Source organism: Andrena cerasifolii, chromosome 1 (assembly GCF_050908995.1).
Source record: "Andrena cerasifolii isolate SP2316 chromosome 1, iyAndCera1_principal, whole genome shotgun sequence".
Taxonomy (NCBI): domain Eukaryota; kingdom Metazoa; phylum Arthropoda; class Insecta; order Hymenoptera; family Andrenidae; genus Andrena; species Andrena cerasifolii.
Window position 1 is genome coordinate 33717769 of NC_135118.1, and position 24934 is coordinate 33742702.

At 42.5% G+C, this 24934-nt stretch overlaps 5 protein-coding genes across 13 annotated transcripts; all 5 read right to left on the bottom strand.

Moving 5' to 3' along the window:
* Positions 1-202: 202 nt before the first annotated feature.
* On the bottom strand, positions 203-4091 carry Arf79f (ADP-ribosylation factor 1). Of its 4 annotated transcripts, none has more exons than XM_076828801.1 (5): positions 3935-4091; positions 2516-2687; positions 2236-2345; positions 1951-2076; positions 203-1751 (listed from the first exon to the last, which is right to left on the bottom strand). In XM_076828801.1, exons 2-5 carry the CDS (start codon positions 2661-2663, stop codon positions 1587-1589), a joined length of 549 nt encoding a protein of 182 aa, XP_076684916.1. In that variant the 5' UTR covers positions 2664-2687; positions 3935-4091; the 3' UTR covers positions 203-1586. The 4 variants fall into 4 exon arrangements, with proteins under 4 accessions (XP_076684916.1, XP_076684943.1, XP_076684927.1 ...); XM_076828828.1 differs by lacking the exon at positions 3935-4091 and adding an exon at positions 3714-3918; XM_076828812.1 differs by lacking the exon at positions 3935-4091 and adding an exon at positions 3650-3917.
* A 463-nt stretch (positions 4092-4554) lies between these two features.
* On the bottom strand, positions 4555-9496 carry LOC143377502 (uncharacterized). The gene is made up of 15 exons (XM_076828787.1): positions 9036-9496; positions 8738-8959; positions 8202-8372; positions 7995-8136; positions 7682-7849; positions 7310-7571; positions 6841-7188; positions 6545-6761; positions 6295-6452; positions 6062-6232; positions 5820-5982; positions 5628-5762; positions 5432-5555; positions 5222-5354; positions 4555-4923 (listed from the first exon to the last, which is right to left on the bottom strand). The coding sequence occupies exons 1-15, from the start codon at positions 9240-9242 to the stop codon at positions 4803-4805; spliced, it is 2742 nt and encodes a 913-aa protein (XP_076684902.1). The 5' UTR covers positions 9243-9496; the 3' UTR covers positions 4555-4802.
* A 79-nt stretch (positions 9497-9575) lies between these two features.
* On the bottom strand, positions 9576-12888 carry LOC143377524 (uncharacterized). The gene is made up of 9 exons (XM_076828843.1): positions 12500-12888; positions 12217-12417; positions 11899-12024; positions 11702-11803; positions 11165-11283; positions 10446-10646; positions 10281-10374; positions 9955-10019; positions 9576-9884 (listed from the first exon to the last, which is right to left on the bottom strand). The coding sequence occupies exons 1-9, from the start codon at positions 12857-12859 to the stop codon at positions 9587-9589; spliced, it is 1566 nt and encodes a 521-aa protein (XP_076684958.1). The 5' UTR covers positions 12860-12888; the 3' UTR covers positions 9576-9586.
* A 1628-nt stretch (positions 12889-14516) lies between these two features.
* On the bottom strand, positions 14517-16764 carry LOC143373376 (uncharacterized). Its single transcript, XM_076820595.1, has 2 exons — positions 15819-16764; positions 14517-15187 (listed from the first exon to the last, which is right to left on the bottom strand). The coding sequence occupies exons 1-2, from the start codon at positions 16012-16014 to the stop codon at positions 15003-15005; spliced, it is 381 nt and encodes a 126-aa protein (XP_076676710.1). The 5' UTR covers positions 16015-16764; the 3' UTR covers positions 14517-15002.
* A 146-nt stretch (positions 16765-16910) lies between these two features.
* Chro (chromodomain-containing protein chromator) lies at positions 16911-24849 on the bottom strand. 6 transcript variants are annotated; one of them, XM_076828979.1, is made up of 11 exons: positions 24392-24714; positions 23452-23552; positions 22743-22885; positions 22407-22647; positions 22161-22327; positions 21951-22087; positions 21656-21862; positions 21478-21560; positions 20791-21399; positions 18995-20646; positions 18349-18429 (listed from the first exon to the last, which is right to left on the bottom strand). In XM_076828979.1, the coding sequence occupies exons 2-11, from the start codon at positions 23504-23506 to the stop codon at positions 18364-18366; spliced, it is 3360 nt and encodes a 1119-aa protein (XP_076685094.1). In that variant the 5' UTR covers positions 23507-23552; positions 24392-24714; the 3' UTR covers positions 18349-18363. The 6 variants fall into 6 exon arrangements, with proteins under 6 accessions (XP_076685073.1, XP_076685094.1, XP_076685083.1 ...); XM_076828968.1 differs by having other exon boundaries at positions 18995-20238; positions 20326-21399; positions 24392-24713; XM_076828958.1 differs by lacking the exon at positions 18349-18429 and adding an exon at positions 16911-18131 and having other exon boundaries at positions 19039-21399; positions 24392-24712.
* Positions 24850-24934: the final 85 nt, after the last annotated feature.

Here is a 24934-nt window from a genome sequence, read left to right on the forward strand (position 1 = left end):
TCTACGAATTATAATCGTTCCTCGCCATCGCCGTCGGTGTACAGAGCATCCCTTTATCCTGGCCATTCCCCTGCGCAATATGCATGCACCACTCCCCCAAAAAGGAGGACTCTCGTTCTCACTCTCTCACCGTACGCTCTATTTATAAACCAGCCAGAGCAAAAACCCAACTACCTTAATGGCAAATAACACATAGACTACATAAAGCACAATTACAGTATATTTCACAAATTGTTTAAACATTCATATATAATTATACGAATCTTCGCATATGACGGAAAGGCGATTTGATCAATTACTTATTGGGGGTGGGAAGATTACTTTGTAAAAACAATGTATTTCGAAGGACAGGAAAACATTGGGAGATTGAAGGAGATTCGCGAAAATGGCTTCAATCCGGCAGACCGCCGTGCCAGCTTGGATTGCTGGCTTAGAAATTGCGAGGCCTATCTCTCATTGCTGCGAGAGGTTCTTTCCTAGTTCTTTTCTTTCTCTCTCTCTCACTCTCTCTCTTTCTCTCTTTTATATTTATTTATTCGATAGTGATTTTAAATCTGCATTTCCCGCCACGATCGATGCATAATTTCGGAATGTTGACAATATTCTAAATTGTTTTTTACCTTATCAAGGTGCAATAAATAAATGATATCTCTTTTACACTGAGATATTGCATGGTTGGCTGACTGTTAGTCTTATCGCGAGCAGGTGAAGGTGGGTGCAATTACCGCACCTGCCAGCAGCCAAGCAGTAAGACAACCATTTTCCTTATTTTTTTTTTATTCTTGTATGTGTATTGTTCCGCTTTACTTTTTTTCCCCGACGTATACCACTGAAAACTTAAAAAAATAGAAACAAACTTTCGTAACTAGAAACAGTAAGTCATTGCACCGTCAGTTACCACTCACTGCATCTCGTTTTCATTTTTTTTTTCTTTTTTCGTTCATGTCAACTGATGGGCCGATGCGACACATTTTTGTAATGTAGTGGATAGAGCAACATTCTCTCATCTATTGATCACATTTTTATCATCGTATTTATATAATAATGTAATGTACAATATGCAGCTACATTATGATAATCAGTATGTCCAACGCATTCAAACTGACAACACCGTGGGTACTTCACGTTTTGCTGTTGCTGTTCTTGAATTTTTTTTTTTCAAAGATACTCAAATTATTAATTAATCAATGTGTATTGTATGTTTCAGAGTTAGGTACTTTAATACAATTACTTCCAAGTTTTCCACTTTTTCTCGTGGTATCTCTGTGTAAAAAGTGTAACTATAATGCTAATATAATAATAATAATTATAATAATAAGTTGCACAAGGCAATAGTCCTGTGTGGCCGTTCGAATGTGTGCTTCCGGCCGTTTCCCCACTCCCCTCCCCCCGGCAAAACTTCCTGGCACAATGACAACTTTCGATAATCTCTCCGCCCTCCGCTCGAGATCCCGACGGGGCCTTGCGATTTGCACTTAGTATTACCTCTTTTATATATTATTACTCATTCATGGGGGGGACAGGTGTGCAGCTGATTTTTTATGATGTTAATATAGCAACTGAATGTTGACAAAATAATGTTCCAATTAGCGATTGGCATTCTTGAGCTGATTGGAAAGCCAATCGAGGCCCTCGTAAAGTCCATCTCCACTTGTGGCGCACGTCGCTTGAATGTACCAGTTACGATTACGCAAAGAGTGCAGGCCCAGCTTGTCAGTAATCTCCGCCGCGTTCATTGCATTCGGGAGATCCTAAAAATATTACACCCTCTTAACCTCAAACCGTTCTCACCTAATTCATTTCTTTCCACATCGCTATTCTGTCTTTAAATTTTCTCTTGGCGAGCAGCCGCCTCGTCCGTACAAAGCGTGTTGTTTACATAATAAACGTTATATATCTGAACAACTCTGAACTTTAAGTATATTAATACTGTCGAAACTATATACTCACTTGTTTGTTAGCGAATATAAGAAGTACCGCATCCCTAAGTTCATCTTCCGCTAACATTCTCATCAGTTCTTCGCGCGCCTCGCCGATACGTTCCCTATCGTTACTGTCAACGACAAATATCAGTCCCTGTAAGTTTCATCCATGTATGTAAGTTCACCGATGATTACGTGCATCTTAAGAAAACTATAAAATAAGCTCAACTCAAATGTCTTAAATAAATGGATTCGTAAGTGGAACGTAATGTTTAACGCAGAAAGGAGTTTCTGAGAACTATGTGTCGCCTACTTGTGTATTCTGAAAGTAATGTCGCCAGAGAGGTCTGATTTTGTCTTGGCCACCCACATCCCATACAGTAAAACTTATATTCTTGTACTCGACTGTTTCTACATTGAAACCTAAAATTTATAATTCAGGGTCAGTAAAACGGCTCACCGAGTACAGGATGCTCTTTCTCTACTGTCAATAACGCATGGAATGACATTGATTGGAGAATACAAGAGCGAGAAATGTGCACTCGATAACGCAGCTATGATAGACACAGTAGCGAAGAGGATTTCATAATTACCTATAGTAGGAATTGTAGTAACGATTTCCCCTAATTTTAATTTGTACAGAATTGTGGTTTTACCCGCTGCGTCGAGACCCACCATCAAAATCCTCATTTCTTTTTTGCCAAAGAGGCCCTTAAATAACGTTGCGAACATATTCCCCATGGCTGGTGCTGGTTATGTAAATACCTGCAACAACGAACGATCAATCAACGCACACTCGCCACCCGACGCGTCCAAATTAATTATGTCTACGAATTTTGAAAAGCTCGACTCGAGCGTTTCGCTTTAATCTGATCGATATCATACGACTTAGGTCGCATCAACATTTCAGTAACGTACGACACAACACAGCCCTACTGAGTCTCTGATTCCTTTCCCGAGCTTCTTCCAGACAGTGTCTAAGATTATCGCAAGGCAAAGCAATGTCCGTGAACATGTGCGGAGGAAGAAGTCAGCGAAGAACTGGTACAGGGGCAAGAGCGTCGTTTCCGAGAACACAAAGGCACACAGAGAAACGCGTGACCGCGGTGATCGTATACTTTGCGTCGTGCGAAGATTCGGTAGTTAAAATCGGCGTACGGAGAATAGGAACTGTGCCCAACATATGCAAGAGACTACACACAACGCGCGACTGATCGAACTGATCGACGTGTAACACCACATCAGGCTTAGAGTTTCGTCAGAACGGGGGGAAAAAAAAAAGAAAGAACGAGTCTCACGGAAAGAGTAGCAGCCGAAAATGAGTAATCAAGACGTGTCGGAGGGATCGGAGACGTGTCGAGATGAGCGAGCAAATAGGCAGGATCCAACGCACGCGAAAGAAACAGAAATTACTCCGGGGGACAGAGAGCGAGCGAGCAGAAACATGCGTGAAGTACCGATACGCTGACACAAAGCCTAAAAAAGCTAACCTGCACGTTTACGTGGTGCGCGCGGTCGGAAAAAAGGGGTGAATTACGGGCAACGTGATTCATGGGAACTCCGGCTTTAACGAACGCCGAGACGAGCAAACGAGGGGGGTGGAGAGAAATAAAAAAGAAAAAAAAATGGGAAGAGAATTTGTGTAGAGGCACGCACGAGATGCTCTCACGCTGCCCCGCTATTGATTCTCATTTCAATACATCTCTATGATTATCGGGCTAGCATACCGTCAGGGATCACTTTATAGTGCCTCGCCGGCGTTCTATGCACTTTTAAAACGTGATCGGCTACCTAAAACGTCAACACCGAGGTATTGCGACAAAGGCGGAGGATATCGTGCGGTTTGCGAAGCCACTGCGTACACCCCGGTTGTCTGTCACCTCCGACCTACTCCCCAGCGAATCGTCAAAGGTTCCCCGCTCAAGCTTCCATTATTTAGAAGCTGCGTCTGAATTATCGAGACCGCCCCCGTAATGTCGCGTACGCCCGTGCAGGCCACTTACGTTACTTACGTTTCAGTAAAAAAGATTATTTTCACGAGAAACGATAAAACATAAAACCAACACTCTCGAAAAGGTACCGTATGTCAAAATGGCGGACGTGGAAAGGATTCATGCCTTATGCCACGTATAGGGCCCTCGGAAACCGGCGATTGGCCGGGCGGGTCACGTGACGCCGGAGAAAATCTACCGCGATTCGCGCTCGGCCCGCCAGGTGGCGGGGCCGTCGGTAACGCTCGGGGTAAGTCGCGAAAAATTCGGCTGCTTCGGTGTGTGAGTGGACACCACGAGCGCCACGGCGGGGTATTATTATTTATCCAATTTATCTGCGACCACGCACACACGGTCGTTGGACGCTTCGACTCGCGAAAGCGAGAATACGCTTTTTATTCGATTATAAATTCAGATAATGGTATTCTAGAGAAACTATATATTTTATCGCAGGAGGAAAGGAAAGTACTAACACGAGCGTTGTAGAGTTACGTTCTCGGTTCGTATATTTTAAGTTTCTCACGGTGGTATGCTGTATACGTATACGGCATTAATTACGCCCATAAGATTGTTAGTGGACTTTCATTAATGGAATGAAATGCCGGCGAAGGGAAGGAGTAAAAGTCAAATGATGACACTGCTGAGTTAGGAACTTTCCATTTTCTTACGTTGAGCGCTCAAACTTTTTACACGACGTTTCTACTAATTTGAATCTGTTTAATGGTAGAACTGGGTAGAACTTGCCACGCAGGTTACTGTTGTCGATTTAGATCAGCAGTTAACCTAATTTAGGAAAGGTAAATGGTGCCTGTGACATCATCTTAAATTTACTTTAATTCACTGTGAACCCACATTCACTTGGGTCCTTTGCGATATATTATTTCTTTCTTTAAACACCTGGAGTATGATATTTCTCGTCTAACGTTCCTCCTCCGTGAAGCACGCACTCTTCCACGTTATGCGGACAATCTGTTATCACTTCTAACGTTTCAGTCGAGAACTCGGCTTGCCTGTACATATATGAAGCAATAATTAAACACCGAGAGCGATGTAATTAACCCCTTAAGACCCACATCCGTAATATGACGATTCTTACGAACAGGATCAAAATTCCTCCTTTGTAATATTACGTTCGATACAATAAAAAATAAACGCTTTTTTCGAAAAACAGTGTTTCGTCCCAGTTTAGAAACATTCACACAGTAAAGTAGAAGCATAAAAAAGGGTTGTAAAGGGTTTCTTAACGTTTTTCCAAAATTTAGTGTGCCGTTAAGAAGTTAGTTGAATATTTCACTTTAAAGTATCTACCTTGGTTGGAAAGAAACTGTAATCGTGAAATAAATCCCTTCACTGTAACAGCCTGATAAAATTCCTTCCGAGTGGTCAACCGCAAATTGTCGGTTCTTGAGCTTTCTTTTCACTTTAAACTTGTGCCTGCATACTGTTAAATTAAAACACCGTATTAGCACGATAAGGCATCAACCTAATTGCCAAACAAATTATCACACGTAGCTATACTTGACAAGTTTTCAATGATCAATGTCAACTTCTTGGTATCGCCTACATAAACAAGACCAAAATCTAACATATATGATGATAGTTTTATCAGCGGTAACCAAATTTGCAAAATTAGCTCCACCTCCTGAAATTGAGTAACAAGATTGATGCATAGATTTCAGTAATACCTATGAAAAGGTAGAAAAGTATTTAAAACCTGAATATGTTTATCGGTGTGTATAATGAGTAACGGCTCTTTCAATGTAATCAATGGGCCATGCAAGTCCTGAGCTTTATTCGTGTGCAGTACGGTCTCAATGAGGGTTTCGTCGACGATACATTGTATTTCTACCTATAAGATAGCGTCATTGGAAACTTTATTCTGCTTTATGGAAGATGAATACGTTACCTCGGCACATCCATGCCCATTTATGCATATAGCTCCTACAGGCTTGCATGGATTTGCTTCCGCGAAAATCCAAACGGATTGAACGTGAAATGGATCGTATGTCTCCAAAGCTACGCTTACTACATTGCTCTCCTGGTTGTAAAAGAAAAATGTTTTGCGCAACCTACAATTGGAAACATTAAATTTAATCCATGCAGCGCACGATTGGAGCAGCTTTCGGAGTGCTTTCCACGCATATCTACTCCAAATGTTTCCTCTTGGTCTGCATTATATCATTAACGCAGCACGTAAATGTTCGTTCAGACTTAGGGATGTTAAATGCCAAGTATGGTTTAACGGTCTTCGCGGAAACATCAATTTCTATGGGAGGGAAACAGTATCCATCCTGTCTGGAGTAACAGTTGTCTCGGTACCTGTAAATTTATCAAATATTTCACAGTCGGATTATAATAGTTAGCTGGCACTGCGCACGAACTTGTCGCCTGGAGCTATTCGTAGGAATCCAAAAATCTTGCAGAAATATTCCTCTTCGTAATTTTCTCTCAAATCAATGTACCTGAATACATCAGGTGTGGCGGTAATAGTCACAGTGGCACTCTCCTTTGGCAGAATGAATACTTCCCTGGGTGTAACCTCGCGGAACATTGAAATTATTCTTTACCATTAATGGCTCTGAAATACTCACCTTTGCAGCTTACTGTAATCTAACTTGTGCATCCCCTTACCGTGCAAGCACGCGAATCAGCTAAGCCATAGTAAGGGAGTATTGAGATTTTACATTTGTTGTCTTCTGCTTTTTCACCTGCATCCGAGTCTCGACTTTTCTCGTTCTCTGCACAGTCGTTATAACTTTTCATAGATTTAGAGGAACATTTGCTCGTGTATACTATAGAATTTTCTGTACCTTGCAAGTTTTTGTCATTCGATGGCCAGGATACATCACTGTAGGAAGATAATACAAGAAATTGCTGGGGAATTCGAAGTTATTCTAGGCTTGAAGATTATTTACGCGTAGCCATACAATGGGTCATCGGAAGTGCTGCTAGAAGTACTCGACGATTCTTTTGACATGATTACAAGTGCATCGTCTCCAGCGCTAGGCTCGTTCAAGGTTCCTGATCTGGTCTGCAGCTCTATGTGGTTCTCCATGTGTGTCTCGCTGTCAGTCTTGTCTCTCCTGGCTTTCAATCTCGATGCCAATTTATCAGTAAACGGAATGAAGACATCAAATATAACATTGAAGGGCAATGTCTCCGTGGTGGGCTTTACCACAAATGTATGCCAGTCGATGGCTATAGGCACCACGCTTGTATTCTTCACGCATAGTGTCCTAGTCTCCAGACGAAAACCGAACGCTTTCACTCCGTACCTGTGCGGGGTGTAAAAAAAATAACAATTCATATTTTTTCAGATGAATTGGCTTGGTTTCAATATTTCAGATGTAATCTTTTTGGAGAGCAGCATCCACTGCAATTAATTTCATGACACACTTGAGGATCGGGATTCTCGATGAAGCTCCAGCGCTGATGGACAAGGATATCGGTGACTCGGCGACTTGAATACATATCCCTAATGTGTACCGCGGTAAACCATTAATATTTATTTCCAGCTCGTCCACGTAAATTCCCCATGTGTCAGCGAAGACGTAAACGTCCACGGGAATAGCTTCGAAGGGCCCAATATCCGCATTTATGGGGTCGATGTAAATTACAACACCAGACGCGGGTTGCTTCACCCGACACAGCGTTTCTTCTGGAACGAAGAGAGAGAAGCTACTCGCAAGTAGTTCACTATTTACTGCTACAGAATATGCTAAACGTGTATTCAGCTTTTGGGATTTTGTAATTCAGTGGCATCTCTACCGATTAGATCCTTCTTTCGACCGAACACTTTTCTGTAAGCGAACTTGATACGATCCTCCTTCGACTTCTGCTCGCAGGAACACCGGATTGGATAGAAGTTCTTTAATCGCAGCCAAAAGTTGGACGGTACCGGGGTCGCGTTTTTTATTATGAAAGTCTTCTTCTTTACTGAAAGTCCGTTGTACGGAAGAATAAAAGGGAACCAAGAAGTGACTGTACTCTAAAAGTTTGCTTTTTAGTCAAAGCGTTGCCTTACAGCAAATTTTCAAAATATGTAGGAATATTTAAAATTTTAGTACAAGGGTTGAGGTACCTATCCTCAAGGGCAAATTCAAGAATTCGATGACAACAGGTTGCGTGGACGCTGGTAGAATTGTTTCGAAGAAGGGTATGATTTTTCCGGGCGCAGTGATGCCTTGTTGAATGTTTCCATGCTCTGTTACCAAGTCGTTCATCTACGATTATGTTTGATCACTCTGTAGACTCTGCTTTATGAATATTGATAAGATCGATTAGTTACTTGAATAGTTTCTAAAGTAGAATCGCTCGAAGAAGATTCCTCTCTGGATTCTCCCATGTGTAATTCAGACCCAGAAGGGCCTGCAGAAGAATCCTTAACGACGCTACCTTCGTCTAGATTCGTAATCTTCAATTCTTGTTCTTCTCGCATTCGGTACTTTTCCAATAGATTCTGATTCATATAATAGTTTAATTTAGCTTTGCATTAGCTGGGAATTACGAAAATTGTGGTAGATATATTGAGCAACAGTAGGAGATCTGTGCGCATGCCCACACAGAAGCTAGAAAAGCTGTGGGGGGATAGGGATGAACTAGTTTGGAGGTTTAGCAGGCGATCTATTTAGTATGAAGGCACTACTTTTTCCTGTCTAAAAGTAGAGCCAATTAACACGAAAGAATGGAGGACTAATTATTAAATTGATATTGTCGATTTTAACAATGAACCTGTATAATACGAAACAGAATTCATTTAGACAGAAATGCAGTATCGAATCGAAACTTAAAACTGACATGAAGTAGATTGCAACCAAAACATACCAGACCTTTCTGGGATTCGCCTACCAAGTCTAAGGCAATATTCAAACTGTCCACGTGCCATTCGACTCGAGTGAAGTTATCCTTCAGCTTGAAAGGCTCATCGTCGTTCAGTGGAAAGTAAAGCGTGACGTAAAACGATTCAATAGCACACTCGATTCCCAGCATGATGATTCTCCTCGTATCCCCAACGAAGCATGGTACGTGAAAGGACCTCACGATCCCCTGGAAGTTCGATAAGTACCATTCGTCTGTGCTTCCAAAGGTGAAGCTTTCCTAAAAAATTTGGGAGTCGTTTAACCTCCTGCATGGGGACAATACTGATCTTCATTCTCTCTGTATCGGCAGCTGCCACTTCACCCTTTTCTGGGCACACGCAGAGCTTCATTTTTGCTGCGTCGGTACCACTAGCTTCTCCCCAGGCGTACATTAATGAACCACTTGACAAATTCTTCACTCTCAAGACGCAGGTCTCCTCGACGCCGATATATAGAGTTCTATAGAGCATGATTTAAAATCGTAGAAGTTTTAATAAAGGTTTGACGGTAAATAAAGAATCGTTATAGAACTACAAGCCTCGTAGGTCTAATGATGCCCATGCTTATTATTTGCTTCCATAGAAGTGGCTCGAATTGCTTCAGGTTCACGATGTCGTAGTGAGAGAACAGTTCGTCTGTTACCTGTAATATGGTATAAACAATCAACAGTGAAAGTCTTCAATGCGCATGCTAAAGTGGACAGTGGGTCGAGCTTTTTTCGTAGCGCGATTTCTGCAGGGATAGCAGTGATCTAGATTCGGGGTTGCCGTGTGATCTAGTATCGGAGTTTGACCTGCGATCTAATATCGGAGTGTTATCTACTATCAAGTGGTTGGCAAGTCGGACAGTTTTCTTCAGCATATTCTCTTTCAGCTTTAACAGTTTCTCTGATATCGCGTTGTATTTCAAAAAGTAGCTTAAATCCTGGTAATTTCTGAACAAAAATCATTCCAAGTGATGAAAAACGAGAAAAGCGCGACTGCCTTACTAATTGGCACGCAGATTTGTGGTCCTCGCTATCCTCCGAGTCGTCGATGATATCTGCCCCCTCGTAATAATCCGGTATCGAGTAATCACGGTCCAAATGCATATCTTCTTCGGAGGTCTCATCACTATTCGATCACAAAGGGAATTTAATTTCGCATTTCTTTTTAAGAGAACAGAAAGCTACAATCTACGCACGTTTTACTTTCATCTGCGGTGCATTGCAACCAGACTTCTACGTCAGCGATCCAAATATCTACGGACTGATGACAGTATTTAAGTAGATGTAAGAAATTGTATCAATTAACTTGGTAAAGCTCGCAATGTTGCTCAGAACATTAGCGCTGACTGTGAGTATCTTGGAACCACGCACTTTTTGAAAATATTCAAGGAAATTGATATCGAAGCTAGCAAATTGAAGAAGCCAAAGTAAACCTAGTAATGAACAATAACAGATTTAAATAAAGGGTTTTAGGAGCACAGCGCGAGCTAAACCGACTTGAAGCACCAGTGAAATGATTTACAGCTGCAGTTCTACGTCGTCTCATGGTGCATTCTTTGGTATGCAATTGCAGTTCCTTCGAAATAGCAGCAAGTGGTATATCTTCCAAGTGCAATCTAAAATAGTTCCACTTGCATGCGTTTCTTGCCAATGGAATTACCAGGGGAGTCGCTTGTAGTATACTTACTGTAGAACAGCGAACAAACAGTCTGCATTTAAGTATTTGTATTCGGCGGTTACGTTGAAGTGGTGTATAGAAGTGGGAGCGAACACTCCGTGATCTGGATGAATTCGAAGAAATTCCAAAGGAAGACGATTACGCTTGATCGTTTCGTTCTCGTTGGATTGAATGTGTCGCTTTGTCCACCGGAAGCGCATGCTTATTTCGCTGCGTGAAGAGTATTTAAAATTCTTAGCTATTTTTCTCGAAAATGAAGCGCGATAGAACAAAAAATTACTCTTTCTTTTTGCCTTATAACAAGTAAATAAATTGAGAAAAAGGAATACAATTTTTTGATATCGCGCTTCATTTTCGAGCAAATCGACTTTGAGTTTCCTGACCCTACGTCCAGACGCGTTTGGGGAAATATACCTCAACTCTCGCTGTCGATCTTTTTCAAATTTACCGAGTATTCATTGGTTTTTTGAAGCCGCCAACGCAGCATTTTGTAGATAGAATGTAAATGTTTGATTGGTATAGTTTCGTCGGTGATAGATAAGAAATAAAATTGCTTTTTTCACTAGTTTCTCGGAAAGTAGTAGATCGAAATTGTGTTATATCGAATTCATATTTTCATTTCAATTTTATATTAACGCTTTCGTAGATTAATATGTTATTTTAAACGTGTCTCCAGACGTTGGTATTTGCGATGTTAGGGAAATAGAATCGCTCTAAAAGTTTGTTACCTAGTGTTGGTCGCGGAGATCGTGCATTGCCCCATTCCGTTTGAGACATAGTTCAAGTTTACGTAATACCGTGCGTGTTTGTCGATGCCCATCTTCAGTGGCCAAACCTTTTCTAATTGCTGGAATTTCATGAATAGGAGGCTTATTCATTATTTGCCATAGTACGGAGGATAACTTGCCTTAGCAGTTTTAATATATCGTAGTACTACGTTGTTCATGATTTCTCTTAAATAGAGAACTACTAATGAAAAATCACTTACGATTTCTTTTAGCCCTATAAATACATAATGCTACGTTTCCCTTAATTTCTGAAAACTCAAAAACCTAGTGCTACGTTTCTCTTGATTTCTGAAAACTCCTGAGAAACGTAGTGCTGTGTTTCTTTTGATGTCTGCGAACTCCTAGAAAATACAGTTTCTCCATAAGCTACCCAGGTTTATTAAAAGCAGACTGATCATCGAAAGAAAAACGTAGTACCACGTCGTACGTGAACATTGCTACGTTAACGCTACCATGTGAAAACAGTTACATAGATACTTTACTAAGCTGGATGAAGTTCGGCTCGTATATTACGCCATCCCCGATTATTTCTAAATCCAGTAGAGTACAGTTGTCGCAAAGTATGTACAGTTTGTCTACCTGATAAGAACAGCCGCGAAACACAAAGGCGTTAACTGAACAATCGTTGCATAAGTATGTATGTACAAGTGTTACAAATTCATTCTTTCATTTACGTGAATCCCGTAACAGTATGAAAAGAAGTATGTATGGAGCATTATTTCTTCCCGTGGCTTCAGCAAGAAGTACGCCGGCCATACTGCGAAACAAGGCAATTTCAACACGTTGGTGGCCGTAATATCCTGATCAAAAGTATAAAAAAGGAATAATTGAAAATGGGAACATCAGAAACACACCCAATCCAACATTTGTGCCATTAGATATCCTGATCAAAAATATAAAAAAGAAGCAACTGAAAGTGCAAACATTAGAAAACACCCGATCACGCATTTGTTATAATAAAGAGCGCAACGAAGAAGGGGCGAAGGCGTTACTTCGATGCACAGAGAAGTCCAGTCGATTTCACTCATTATGAAAAACCTCCCCTCTCCCCCAGTGTTCGTAAATTTCATAGGCACGTGGACTTGTTCCCCTACGAAGCCATTGCCGCAGTCGAAAGTCATGCTTTTGTTATCGAGTTTGCGGCAAATTGAAAACCAGGTGCCCGCGCTTTCGGTGGTACTTCCTACGGTAGACTGCAAAATAATCATGTTGCGCGTTTATATATAACACTACTGACCATAATCGCTGTTATCGCGAATTAAAATTTAGACGTACGTCTATGCTTCCGCATGGTGACAGTATTTCCGAATGCCAAGGCTGGATGGTGAACTTCCCGTTACTCATTAGCTCCTGCGATGCACCGACTCCTGTCGAACAAAAAAAGTTGGGATACAGTGGTGTAGCAATGCTTCTTGCTCTAATATAAAAGACTTTCACTAAACGTCGCGTGATAGTTAAACAAATTTGCCAGCCACTGCTGAATCCTTGTACGTATCTACCCTTCAGAATGGGTGGGTCTTTGTATCCGTGTAGCCTGATAGTGATGGGCTTCCCGTGTTGCACGTTCAGTACCAACATTTCCTCGGGTTCGTCTATGGTGTCGCATTGGAAGAAAATCACCAGCTGCACCTGCATTCCTGGCGGGACGATGCCTCTGTTCTCCGCTATGGATTCGATTACAACTAGGAACTTGGAGCGGCATGGTCTACCGTCGAGTTGAAATCTCGCTGGCGACGTACTGACGTTTTGCAACGTGACCGTTTTCTACCGCACACAGAACGGTAGCTTAATGACGAAACCGAGCGAGCCTAATCGAATCCCAGTACCTTGTACAGCCTTTTCAATTGGAAGTTACGGAACTGCACGTAGTTGCAGTCCGCCACCAATATCGTTCTCTGGATCTCTGACCTTATGATGCTCCTCTTTGCGTGGGCGCTCAGACATGGTTGCGACCTGGACTCTCCCCTGATTTTCGAAATAGAAAGTGGGAGAAGTAGGTGTTATCAGAAACGAATGAGATAACAGGGGGTGAGTTCGTCATCCACTGCAATTGAGGGGCTAACAAAAACGACCTTATAACTCCTTTTTGCGAATCGAAGTTACAAATAAATGTTTCTTTTAACATATATGTTATCAATTTTCATGTCCAAAATTTAACACCTGATTTTATGCAGCAATTTAAATATTCTAAGTGCTTTCCTGCAAAACTAATATTTCTGAATTACATATACTAGTTTGTCCGCCCACCAGAGAAATACTCATCATAGTATACAATATTGGCGTGGGTGTTATCTGTAATTATGTCGCAGATACTGTATATTTCGATATTTGAAAAGGGTCGTTTTTGTTATGGGCCCCTCAGTTTTTGTAGCAAAAATAGAGATCTCACTGTAGTGTACAAAGTGAGTTGTACCTATATCCCTGGATATAGGGATGACTGCTTAGATTCGAGGTTTATCAGGCCATCTAAGTAGTATGGAGGCATTACCATTGGGTGTTGGCTAAAAACCTCCCACACTTTCTTCTTAATTTCTTTTACAAGCCTCACTATTGCTTGGCACACTCATCTATTATTAACTAACAAGAGAAGTTCGGCAACTCAAAAGTTCAAAAAAATTTGAAACTGCAAAAATGTAGCTCAAGTGATACTAATATCGTAACTATTTTTTTATTCAACAATAAAACGGTCCTAAGGATGAAAACTCCACCCTCGAAAGAATGGTAAGTTTTCAGAATATCGTGAATATTTACGAAACTGTAAAAGATATCAAAAAGAAGTTAAATTCAAAGTTCTATGGTTTGTTATGCCATTTAAAGCGGCGATAAAAAATTTGCGAAAAACATTTTTTTTTCAAAATTTATCCCCACCACACTTTTTTCGACAATTTTTTATTAACATATTGTAGGATATCGAAAGCCATACAATTTTGAATTAAACTTTTTTTCGATACCTTAAACGGTTTCGCAGATATTCGGGATAATATGAAAACTCAGAATTTCTTTGAGATGTTTTCACCCTTAGGAGCGTTTTATTGTCGAATAAAAAAATACTTACGTTGTTAACATCGGTTGAGTTACATTTCTGCAAAGTTTCAGATTTTTTTGAATTTTCCAGTTGCCGAACTTCCCTTTAAGGTTTTTTATACCCTGAGAAGATTGATTTTGACCTAGAACCAAGTCACTTATGCACCATTTTCTTCAGATTCTCTTTTCTGACCTACTTCCTTATTAAATAGGCGATAATTTGAAGGAAACGGTACATTCGTTTAAAAATACACATGTTCTTAGAAGTCTGTGCAAAGATGACCAGAAGTGCTGAAAAGTAAGCCAGCCATCTTGGAAAATAATACTGCAAACTCTCTATTATTACTGTGATAAATTTTGCAGATACATTGTTGTTAATTATTGACTTTCAAGGGGAGATTCCCAAGCCGAAAATTCCAAAAATTATATACCCGAATATATATATATATTTTTGCTGCCCAAATTTACTCCAAGTGGGTGAAATTGACCACTGAAAATCCGGCTGCTTTCCGATTTTGTGTTATAACTCGCATATCACTTTTACCAAATGATAGTCCTAATTAAAAGAAGTAACTTCTGTCTGAACACTTTTTTTCTATCTCTTAAAAGTCGCGAGATATAACAAAAAATCGATAAACGGCCACATTTTCACCCGCTTACCGCCCAAATTCATTTGGGCAGCAAAAAAATTGCATAATACATACCTATATCCCCAGTTTCATAATTTATTTTGCGGGTTGGGAAGCTTCCCTTGTCAGCCACGTAAATGGGCATTTAAGAAGTACCTATCAACTCGAAACTTTGGCAAAGACGTTATATGCCTCAACTGTGGATCCGACTCTCTTTTCGGGAGCAATTGCGCTGATTCCACCAATCTTCTGTACTCGTCCCAAACCTTCAGCTTCGGTGGTTGTATCAACGAATCGCTACGATATAAATCTAGAAAGGAGACCCTGACAGTGCCATTAACTTGCACCTAGCTAGTACCTAATTCTGCTTCGCCTTCGTCGCCCGAGTCCGCGTATTTGGGTCTCGAATCTTCCACTTTCTTAACATCTCGCGTGCAACGTTTCAATATCTTTACGTCAGCAGGACATGCATTGTGTAACCGATCTCTGTAACTCTATTTATGAAAATTATTATTCATTATCATCACTGTTAGGTCAAAATTCTTCTTTCCCTTTGTGCTCACTAGGTACTGTGGGGTCTTTCAGAATTCAGATCACAAAACTGTTGTAGTTAATTAATAAAAAGACACTTTATATGCTCCCTTGTATTTATCTTTGGACAAGGGAAGATTCTGCTTATAAACTCTTGTAGTTATAGATTCAGAAAAGAATGGCCTCCCAAGAATATATATATATATATTTTTTTTTTCAATTTTAGGTAGCTTAATGAACCTCTTCCCTTTCCTTTGGTTTAAAAGATTCCTCTAGCAGGAGTGAAACACATAATAATATAAAAATTGATAAGTCTCCCAATTTTCTCTAATTTTTTTTTAGTAGGGTCGAAGGTACCATTGTATCAAAAGCTTAACAAAATTCATGGTGCTTTACTTAGTACAAAGAACGCATAAAAATACTAACGCAATACACAAAAGAAGATTGTTTCTGCAAGATAATATTCTGTTGTCCAGATGCAATACGACTGTACGATATTTTCCAATTATATCTTCTAGACTCTACTGCATTTCGCATTCTCCTTGGAACAGACTCTGCCTCCATTTCCTCCGCATTTCCACTATAAGTCACATGTACAGAGTTCATCTTATTTATTTATATCGCCATCCAGACATACGTGCAACCAGCTGACAAGCATGCATTTCATTGCAGTTAACAAAAGAACGTTTAATTAATTATCCGCATTGAAAAAACATGTAAACGCTTCGCACAGAAGATATAAAGCAAGAATGAAGTGGTACAATGAAAGAAACGTACATAGTGATTTTAAGAGTATGATTTATTTGGAAACAATTTTTTATATAAAGGTTGAGAGATTGAAGTTCTATGTACAAAAGGGTTACGTTACTAAAATACTAGGATTTTATATTCCATTGCCGTACGTCGTGCAAAATAGTTCTCGTTTAGACTGAAGATATATAGAAATTGTCCATGTGTCTCCTAATTCCTCCCTCATTTTGTTCCTGTATCGCGACCGTGTCACGCTCGAATCTAATTTAGCCCTATAAACGTTGAGGCAAAGACACTGCTCTTGCTAGCCGCCGTACCATCGCATAAGGTACACTTATTTATAATTGTATTTATCATGATCCGTAAATACAAAGAATCTTCCTGCTTGATCCTTTCCCCTTCCTCTTTAATCTATGTATACATGTGTATCTCGGACACGCGTAGACACCATACAGCATGGTCTCGCGTGTACGATCTAGAGATTACACTTTGTACAATCTACCAATGCAAACAAGCGAGAAAGAAATCGAGTCTCCAGAGCGTACCGAGTCTCTTCCGAAAATCGCTGCAACGATATTCCATCGTTTAAACGTTCGTTCAAAATACACTTTTGTTTGATAGAAGCATACAGTGCAAGAGGCGTGTTCGATAGTTTTTGTGCTCGCAAGTAAGCAGTGAAATCGTGGTTGTCTCTGATCGATCGTCTAGTGACCTGAAAAGGAAGTGGGCTTAATAATCAGACGCGCTTGATCTTCCATTAAACAACACTGTATTTCCTTTTTACTTTTTCTTTTCTCTGTAAGTCTTGTAGGTTCAAAAATTATGTGTGTTCTTCGTTAGGAGTGCACTTATTTAATCTATAGAATAAGCATACACAGTCCACGTAATGCAACAAAAAAAAAAAAAAAAAAAAAAAAAGAAGGAAAGAAAAATACGTTCTCGTGCTCGCGTAAGGAATTCGTGGTTGCCGTTGCAGTAAATTGATACGCGGGGCAATTGCTTATCAGCGTGTATACTTACGCATGCATAATTCAAGTCAGAATGAAAGAAAAGCCGTAATTAACGTCCCGTGTAGATCGAACGATGAGAATCTCGGCGCGGAGTCAAACTAGGTTCAAGCTCTGCGTAAAAATTTGTCCCGATAGAATTGTTTTTTAATCTCTCTTCTGCCCTCATGCTATTATTTACATCACGAAGCGTCGATTTGTCCCGGATGGTTTTGCCAGAGAGCAACTTACGTGGATCGCGACTTCATTCTTGGACTTTGTATGCAGAGGGACTTAATGGTCTTCGTGAGAAGCCTATTATCGTTTGGAAAATATAAAACCCCAGGTTATACTTCACTATCCTACAAATACAATGCTTATTTCAAACGTTGTATAATGGTGTTGTCATCGAACGATGCGATATCTATCCGCGTTAACTCCTCCCCTCTTCCCCCTCCTATGCATCTGCGTTTCCCCCGTAAATTATAAATAAAACATTAAAAATTAAAATTCCAGCGGATTCGTTTTACACCGACACATGAATTTCTAAAACATAGTCGTTTATCGTAAATCTAAACTCTAGATTTCTCTGTTCCTGATTTTTCTTCATTCTTCCATATGTATGTGTGTGTATGTGTGTGTGAGAGATTTTTTTTACAATACACCAGCTACGTTTCTTTCTTTTCTTCTTCCACATCGCGTCTGTTTAGCTGGAAAATCTCGATAATTTTTTTTCTTTTTCTTTTTTTAATCCATTGCAATTGTACGAAGTGAACGGTCCTTACATATATACACAACCCACGATCACCCTTAAGCGTACAACTTCCATTATAAATGTATAGTTCGATGCATGATCGTTTTATCCTTTACGCGCGTTTCAAGTGTTCCTTCACTTGCCCAGACCGAGTGCAGCGTACTGCTCCTCCGTCACCTCGGTCATCATCAGGTTCCCGTCCGGCAGAAGTAGAACCACTCTTCTGGTACCTCCTAAATAATGACAGAATAAAAGTACAGTATCAATACCGCTAATATTGATCACTCTGTATGCGATACACATCGCGAAACATGTTCGAAAAGGATTTGTTTTATATATGGGCGTTTTAGATCTACGGATACACCTGGAGAGCTGCTTTTCAAAACGAAGCATTTCTCTCACTTTGTCTTTTCGCTACTGAAGTGGGAACGTTCTGTTATCTAACAGCGACTCGCATAGATCTACTTAGCTACAATTTAAGTAAAACATTCTATACGATATGCGTGGGGTCACTTGAACAGCCCCAGGGTCCTCTTGAGGTTACCCAATTGCAGTAGTATTCTAGCTAGTACAGCTATAGGGAATTCTCGAAGCGTCGAAAACTCGAAACCCAAAGAAAATTCGAATTTCGAGAGTTCGAGAATTTCTATAATATTGATATATTTTTGTTTATCTTTAACTATGGTCAATAGAGATTTATGTAAAATTTGGTTGTCTTTAGTTGTAAAAGCAAGACATTTCACTTAGAAAATAGAATCAGCACTTCAAGTTTCCAGAGTTTCTACTTTCGGAAGTTCCGAGAGTTTCGAAGCCTTACAAAGTTTCGGATTCGAGTAATTTCGAATTGAAGTTTTGAGAATTTAAAAATTAGGTTCCAACCCACCCCTATCTAAAATCCTTCAAGAGTCAAAATAAAGATTGGTAGATAAGGATTCGAGGTTTCCCTCATGGACATGTAGATTATCTCCACTCTCATTCAGTCCCCATTAATTCCACTACATAATGCAAAGGACACGAAACTGGAATTTGGTATGTCCCGAATCATTGACATTTATACTTAACTTCCTATAACTCTACCAACTTAGTATACTTCTACAATTCCAACGCACCCTGTAAACTGACTCGAATCGACCAAGTTACCTGGAGTCGGCTCTTCCGCTTGCACAACTTGAGCTACAACTTGTCCGTGCCCGTCGCCGTCCTCTTGCCCCTCGGCTACATCGGAGGTGTTCGTGTTATCCATGATGGACATGACCATCGGGTTCTCGGAAGGCTCCGTGCCGCTTTCTTTCACGTAGAATTGCGAGGCCAGGTTGACTTGGTCGGGTATTAGCTGAGCCACGGCCTCCGCCACAGCGTGGTCCAACGTCAGCACGGACCCCTCGTCCCCTTGCTGTTCCGTAGTGACGTACACGCATTGCTGCTCGCCATCAGCATCCCGCGTCACCAGCAACGTCTGGCCATCCTCGGCTTGCCCTGTCACTTGGTAAACTACGCCGTCCTCCCCCGTTATCGTCACCAAATTCGACGCGTCCTCTGCCACCTTCCTCTCCTCCGGTATCTTCTCCTCTGTCTTCACCGCATCTGTGGACGCGATGGCTATCGTGCTGGTAGAGGTGACCGTGGTTGTTGACAGTCCTGCCGCCATCGGTGACTCGCTGGTCGACGTCGTCTCTGTCAAAGGTGTCGTCGTGGTCGTTGCTGGAGCAGCTACAGCGGGAACAGTGTCGTCCAAGCAGGGAAGGTCTGGAGCCGGGCCAGCGACGTTCGACAAGTTCATCTGCGCCGATTCACCGGTCTGAACGATGGTTCCTGTTGTCCCGCCGGGACTCATCTCAACTCTCATTATGCCGCTGCCGTCTGTTAAAGAATCGAGGGAAGGTAGGACCAACTCTGTGGTGCTTGCCGCGGCGTTCACGTCTATACTCTCGGACGTGGTTGTAGCAGGTTTGGCGGTGGACAATGGCGTAGGTGGCTCTGCTTCGGGCTCTGGCTCGGCTGGCTGTTCCACAGGCTCACCGTCAGGCCCAATGATACGTCCCGTGAGCGGGCACAGAGTGAACGGCCTCGGTGGGCTATCTGGCCCTGCGGTAGCCACGGTCTCGGTTTCCGGTGGCGGTAGTTCCGGTTCACCCTCGCTGCTACTTTCCTCGGAGCCTACCTCGTGGAACTCCATGTGAAGACCGTCACCCTCCGCCAGTTTACTTTCTTTCGGTTTGTTTCCGGGAGTGGCAGCAGCTGCTGCTGCCGCCGCCGCTGCCGCTGTCGCTGGTACCTCGGCTAATTTCCCTCTACCGCGCCCGGCGGTAATACGAGCACCTGCTAAGAGGCCGCGGCCACCTGGTTTAACGATACCCGCTGCCTCTTGAGCTTTCCTTTTTGCCATTAGTAACTTTTGCTGGGGAGATAATAATGACTGTGGCTTACCGACTGGCGTCTTCGGCGACTGTTTAGTCTGCTGGACCGGGCTAGTGCTAGACTTAACCACCTGCTTCGGCTGAGGGCTAAGCACCGTGAACTTGGATCTAATCTGTGCGACGTTCCCAGGGCTCACCGAGTTACTTTGCGTGGTCACCGCCGTGGTGCGTTTCTGTAGCACCTGGCGCGCTTGCTGCGACTGGACTTGTCTCGGGGCTGGAGCCCTGACTGGTGTGCGGATCGTCGAGCCGATACCGAGCACGCTGGTTGGCGTGGTGGCGCGCAGCGGTGGTCTCGGTAGCAATGGACGACCGTCCGCGCTGCGTTGGCCTGTAACAGGTCCAGGACGTATTCCTGTACTTAGTCTTGGTTGCAAAGTTATGGGGGCCGGCACCGCGGTCACGACATGTATCTGCGGTAACTGTGTCGGATCTGGTTTCGGCTGGATCTTTATAGGCTCTGTTTTCTGTGTACCTCCTGTTTTACTCGTCACCGGCTTAGAGACTACTTTCATCTGGGTCACCACTTGGCTCCCATCCATTTTCGATACCACCTTTACAGGCGTCACGGAATTCGACTGCGATGCGGATATTACTTGCTTCCTCACTACGTTAGTGTTATCACGGTTTTGAACCATCAAGACGCCTTGCGTGGTTGGCGAGCCTTTCACCGCTAACTTGCCGCTAGGGGACGAGTCCAGCTTAATGATCCCGTCCTTCCGTGACATTACGTACACGCCCGACGTCAAGTTCGGCATTTGCTTCGGATCCACTTTAACTACTCCTTTGGCGTTCGCCACCAATACAGGCGGTTGATTAGATTTCGCTCCTTCGGGAGACTGCAGCCCCAGCGAGGTCGCCAGATCAGTTGACGAGCCACTCCCTCTGTTGGAGCCGTTCGATTGAGCATTAGCGCGATTGAACGCGCGCTGAATCACGTCGCTTCTACCCAGCAATCTCTCCTCCTCGGACTCCCCGGTCCAATCCTCGTCGCTACCCGTGTCACCCTTCGCCCGTTTCGCAGCGCTGCTCCCTCCGTCCTCGGAGTCGCTCTCGGAGTAGTCCATTCGCCTCTTTCCTAACACTGCAACAGATTTACAAACTATAATCGTGAGTAATACTCTCACACAATTTTGTAATACGGAATCTTTCAATTACGTACAATCATTGTCCTCGTCTTTCATTGATCCACACCATTGCTTCACTTGGTCCATTGCTTTTGATTTACTTGAGCGCATCGGTCGCCTACGTACAGAGTTCATTATTACTTAATGCATAACCCTTGCACATTGTGAGTGTGTGCATTTCATAGACCAATAGGCAAAATCTAGTTGCCTTACCCTACTTGAGCTGCAGTACTCGGTCCAGGTTTCGCTTCTGCTTTTATAACGGTCTTCGCAGCAGGGTGACCTCGCCCCGCTGCTTTCGCATTGGCCTGCTGCTGAGCTGCTTTCAGCTCCTTCTGCTTGGCGAGATTTCTCTCGAACTCTTCCAAAAGATGTTTACAAGTGGCTACGTGCTCGGCAGGTTCCCACGTATTGTGCTCGCTGTAATGATTCATGTATTTTATCTCTCCAGACAAGAGCTTAGTAATTTTCTATTATAGATATAAAGCGTTTTATAAATTCAACTTACTGCCCATATCCGTCCCACTTTAGTAGATACTCTGAACATCTCTTTTTCGGGTTGAATCGCTTCGCTAAAATTTTTTCTACCGTATACTCTTCGTCGCTCGATTCCTTGTCTTCATTACCAGCTTTACTAGATTTACCCTGCGATAATGAATTGATTATTAGTTTCGCTTAAATGCGAATCACGCGATCGATGCAACGCGAGGAAGCCGACCTTGGGTTTTATGGATGGTTTCAACTTTGGTTTTTCCTTCTTCTCCCCGTCAGCGTCAAAAGATTCATTGCTCTTTTGATTTTTCGTCTCTGAAGCTTTGGATTCTTTCTTATCAGCTTCCTCTGGCTGCCCATTTCTAATCACTTTACGGACAACTACTGGTTTTCCTGCATAAGCACAGAACACTGAACGTCAGTATATAATCCATTTAAAATACAATACAAGTACATTTCACATGAGATCCACCTTCTACATTAGCGCTAGTTTGATTCTGCCTCGGTGCATCCTGCATTTTCGCGTTGCTGATTTTCGTGAAAGTTTGAATGGTCTTCCCAGCAGCGATCCAGGAATCCCTGATGTGCGTATCCATTTTGCACCATTTCTGATAGAGCTTCCACGAGTTGGTCGAATCTCTATCCGAACCTTCCTGCTGGATTTGCGAGTCTTTCCACAAAAGGAAAGCCCACACTTGTGCTTTTTGTTCATTCTAAAAAAATTTAAAGGCAAATCACACAACAATCGTCTCTTCCCTCTATCGCCTCTCAGGCTTATCATTAACTACATCTCATAAACGCTACTAACATTGCTATTTTCACGGAAATGTGAAACTTGAGTACAAGCGCCTTCCTTTGTACGATGTTCCTGAAACTCCTCGATGAAATGGAAAACCGAATGGCACTGTCCACATACAAGAACGTCTAACCTTCCCATCTCTTCTTGTGCAGCTAGTAACATACATACAAATATACACGGTCAATTTTTCCAGAGGAGCTCTGCTTGTATCCACATTAAAAGGAGTCGGTATGTCAGGTTCCTTGTTTCAATGTACCAATGCACTACCGACTTACTAATTACACGAACCCAACAATTTCCAATTATGAAACTGTCCAAGAAAATGCATTCGTACAAGTTTCAATCTCTAACCCTTTCTCGACGATTAACAGTAGTAGCTTACACCTATGCAAACAGGGCTACGAGTAGCCTTGTTATACCGACGTACAGAAAATAATTACATAAGAGCAGTTAAAACTGTTTCTCAGCACCAGATGAGTGTGCCTCACAGGCAAAATATAAACGCTCCTAGTAAAGAGACTTTCAACGATAACTTCCATTTACTGTTCCGTAATTTATTTTCATGGAATGCATATACTCGCGCCCGTTACCAAAAATATTGCTCGCTTACAAATGTCTCGCGTACATCAATGTTTACACATTCCTCGTCGGACAGAAATAAACAAAGGCCGACTGCTTCTAAAAGAATCTCGCCACAGATCGAAATAAGAAATATTACCTTTGATAGCAGTAGGATTACTACTGATGGCCGAAGGGCCATCGCCTCCTTCCATTTTGTTCAGTACACTGTTAGAGTCTCTATCCTCACTGTTTCTTTCTCTAGAAATCAAAATCACCGGTTATTCCTTAGCGTAAGAAACATTGCGTACATTACAGAATGAAGCGTAGAAACGCCAACAACAATGCTGCCCGACTACAGAATGTTTATACAAACACTGTATACCACAAAGTGAGAATCCACTGTTTTACTACATATTCTGCCCCACGTAAATCCTTCACACAAACAGAGTAAGCTTGCGAACCAGTAATCCATGATACAAGTCGGCCAGCTAATACGCGATAAAGGGAAACTCAGAGAAAGTAAGACTATTTCCGACAAGAAAATCAGGTGCACGCAGGTCACCCTGTATAACATGAAATCCTGCAACGCGATCGCTGCTAGCGATCGTCCAACGCATCGGCGAACCCTATCGACACAGTGTTTCCGCGATATGAGTTTCCTAGAAAAAAAGGAAAGGGGAACGTTCGCTTTAATAGAGAATTCGAAAGATCTATCGCTGTCTTCGCGCTGCTCGACGAATATACCGGACGAGAAAAATAGTGCGCACATTCGGAGTTCGAAGTTTCGCGGGCCCCGGAAGAATTTACAGGCAACATGCCGGTGGAAATCGAACTGCGAACATTTTTTAATAAGACACCACTGCCGTTGTTACGGCGATTCGACGGTCCACTGCACGCACACACACGCGCGAATCTCCCATCGGTAATCCCGCGGATCACCGGCGAGCCCGCGTTTCCCGGCGGACACGCTTAAAAGCGGACATTTTATTTTAAACTAAACGAATTCCCGCATAAAACGGCAGGACGTCGGGGGGCACACAGCATGGAGTCATTGTAAACGCGGCCAGTGGCGTAAGTTACCAACGACTGAAACTCACAGGGCAATAATTGGATGTCGAAACAGTAGCCGGCTCACCGTGATAGACCGTCGCCGACAAAAACCGAGCTATTTCGATCGGAGAGGACCGGGCCGTATAGAATCTACGGGAACATTTAGAAACGATGCCATTGCCGCCGTCGCCGTCGCCACCGCAGACCCGTCCTCTGTCTATCACGAGCAAGCCGATGCTCGTCAAGATGGCTCTCGTAACGAAAACTCTCCTCGGGGCTATTCACTTCCTGTCTACCCCATTGAATATTTTTCGAACACACTTGTCCGTTACCGATCCCAGCGAAATCGAGCCCCAAAACCAATGATATCGACTTACGCCCCGGTAAACCAGTAGAAAAGTCAGACCCTCGTTTGATCTGGAAAATTGCTGTCGCCGCACGAGATGGGATGAAAACAGTGATCGCGTCTGGCGACGGTGGCGCCATGGCGCCTGCCCGCCACGGCAACAGTTTACCTTTTGGCGGGAAAATCCTCCTCGTCAACTCGCCTTCCTATTCTTCCGAAAAACAGAGTTTTCTTATAGAATTAT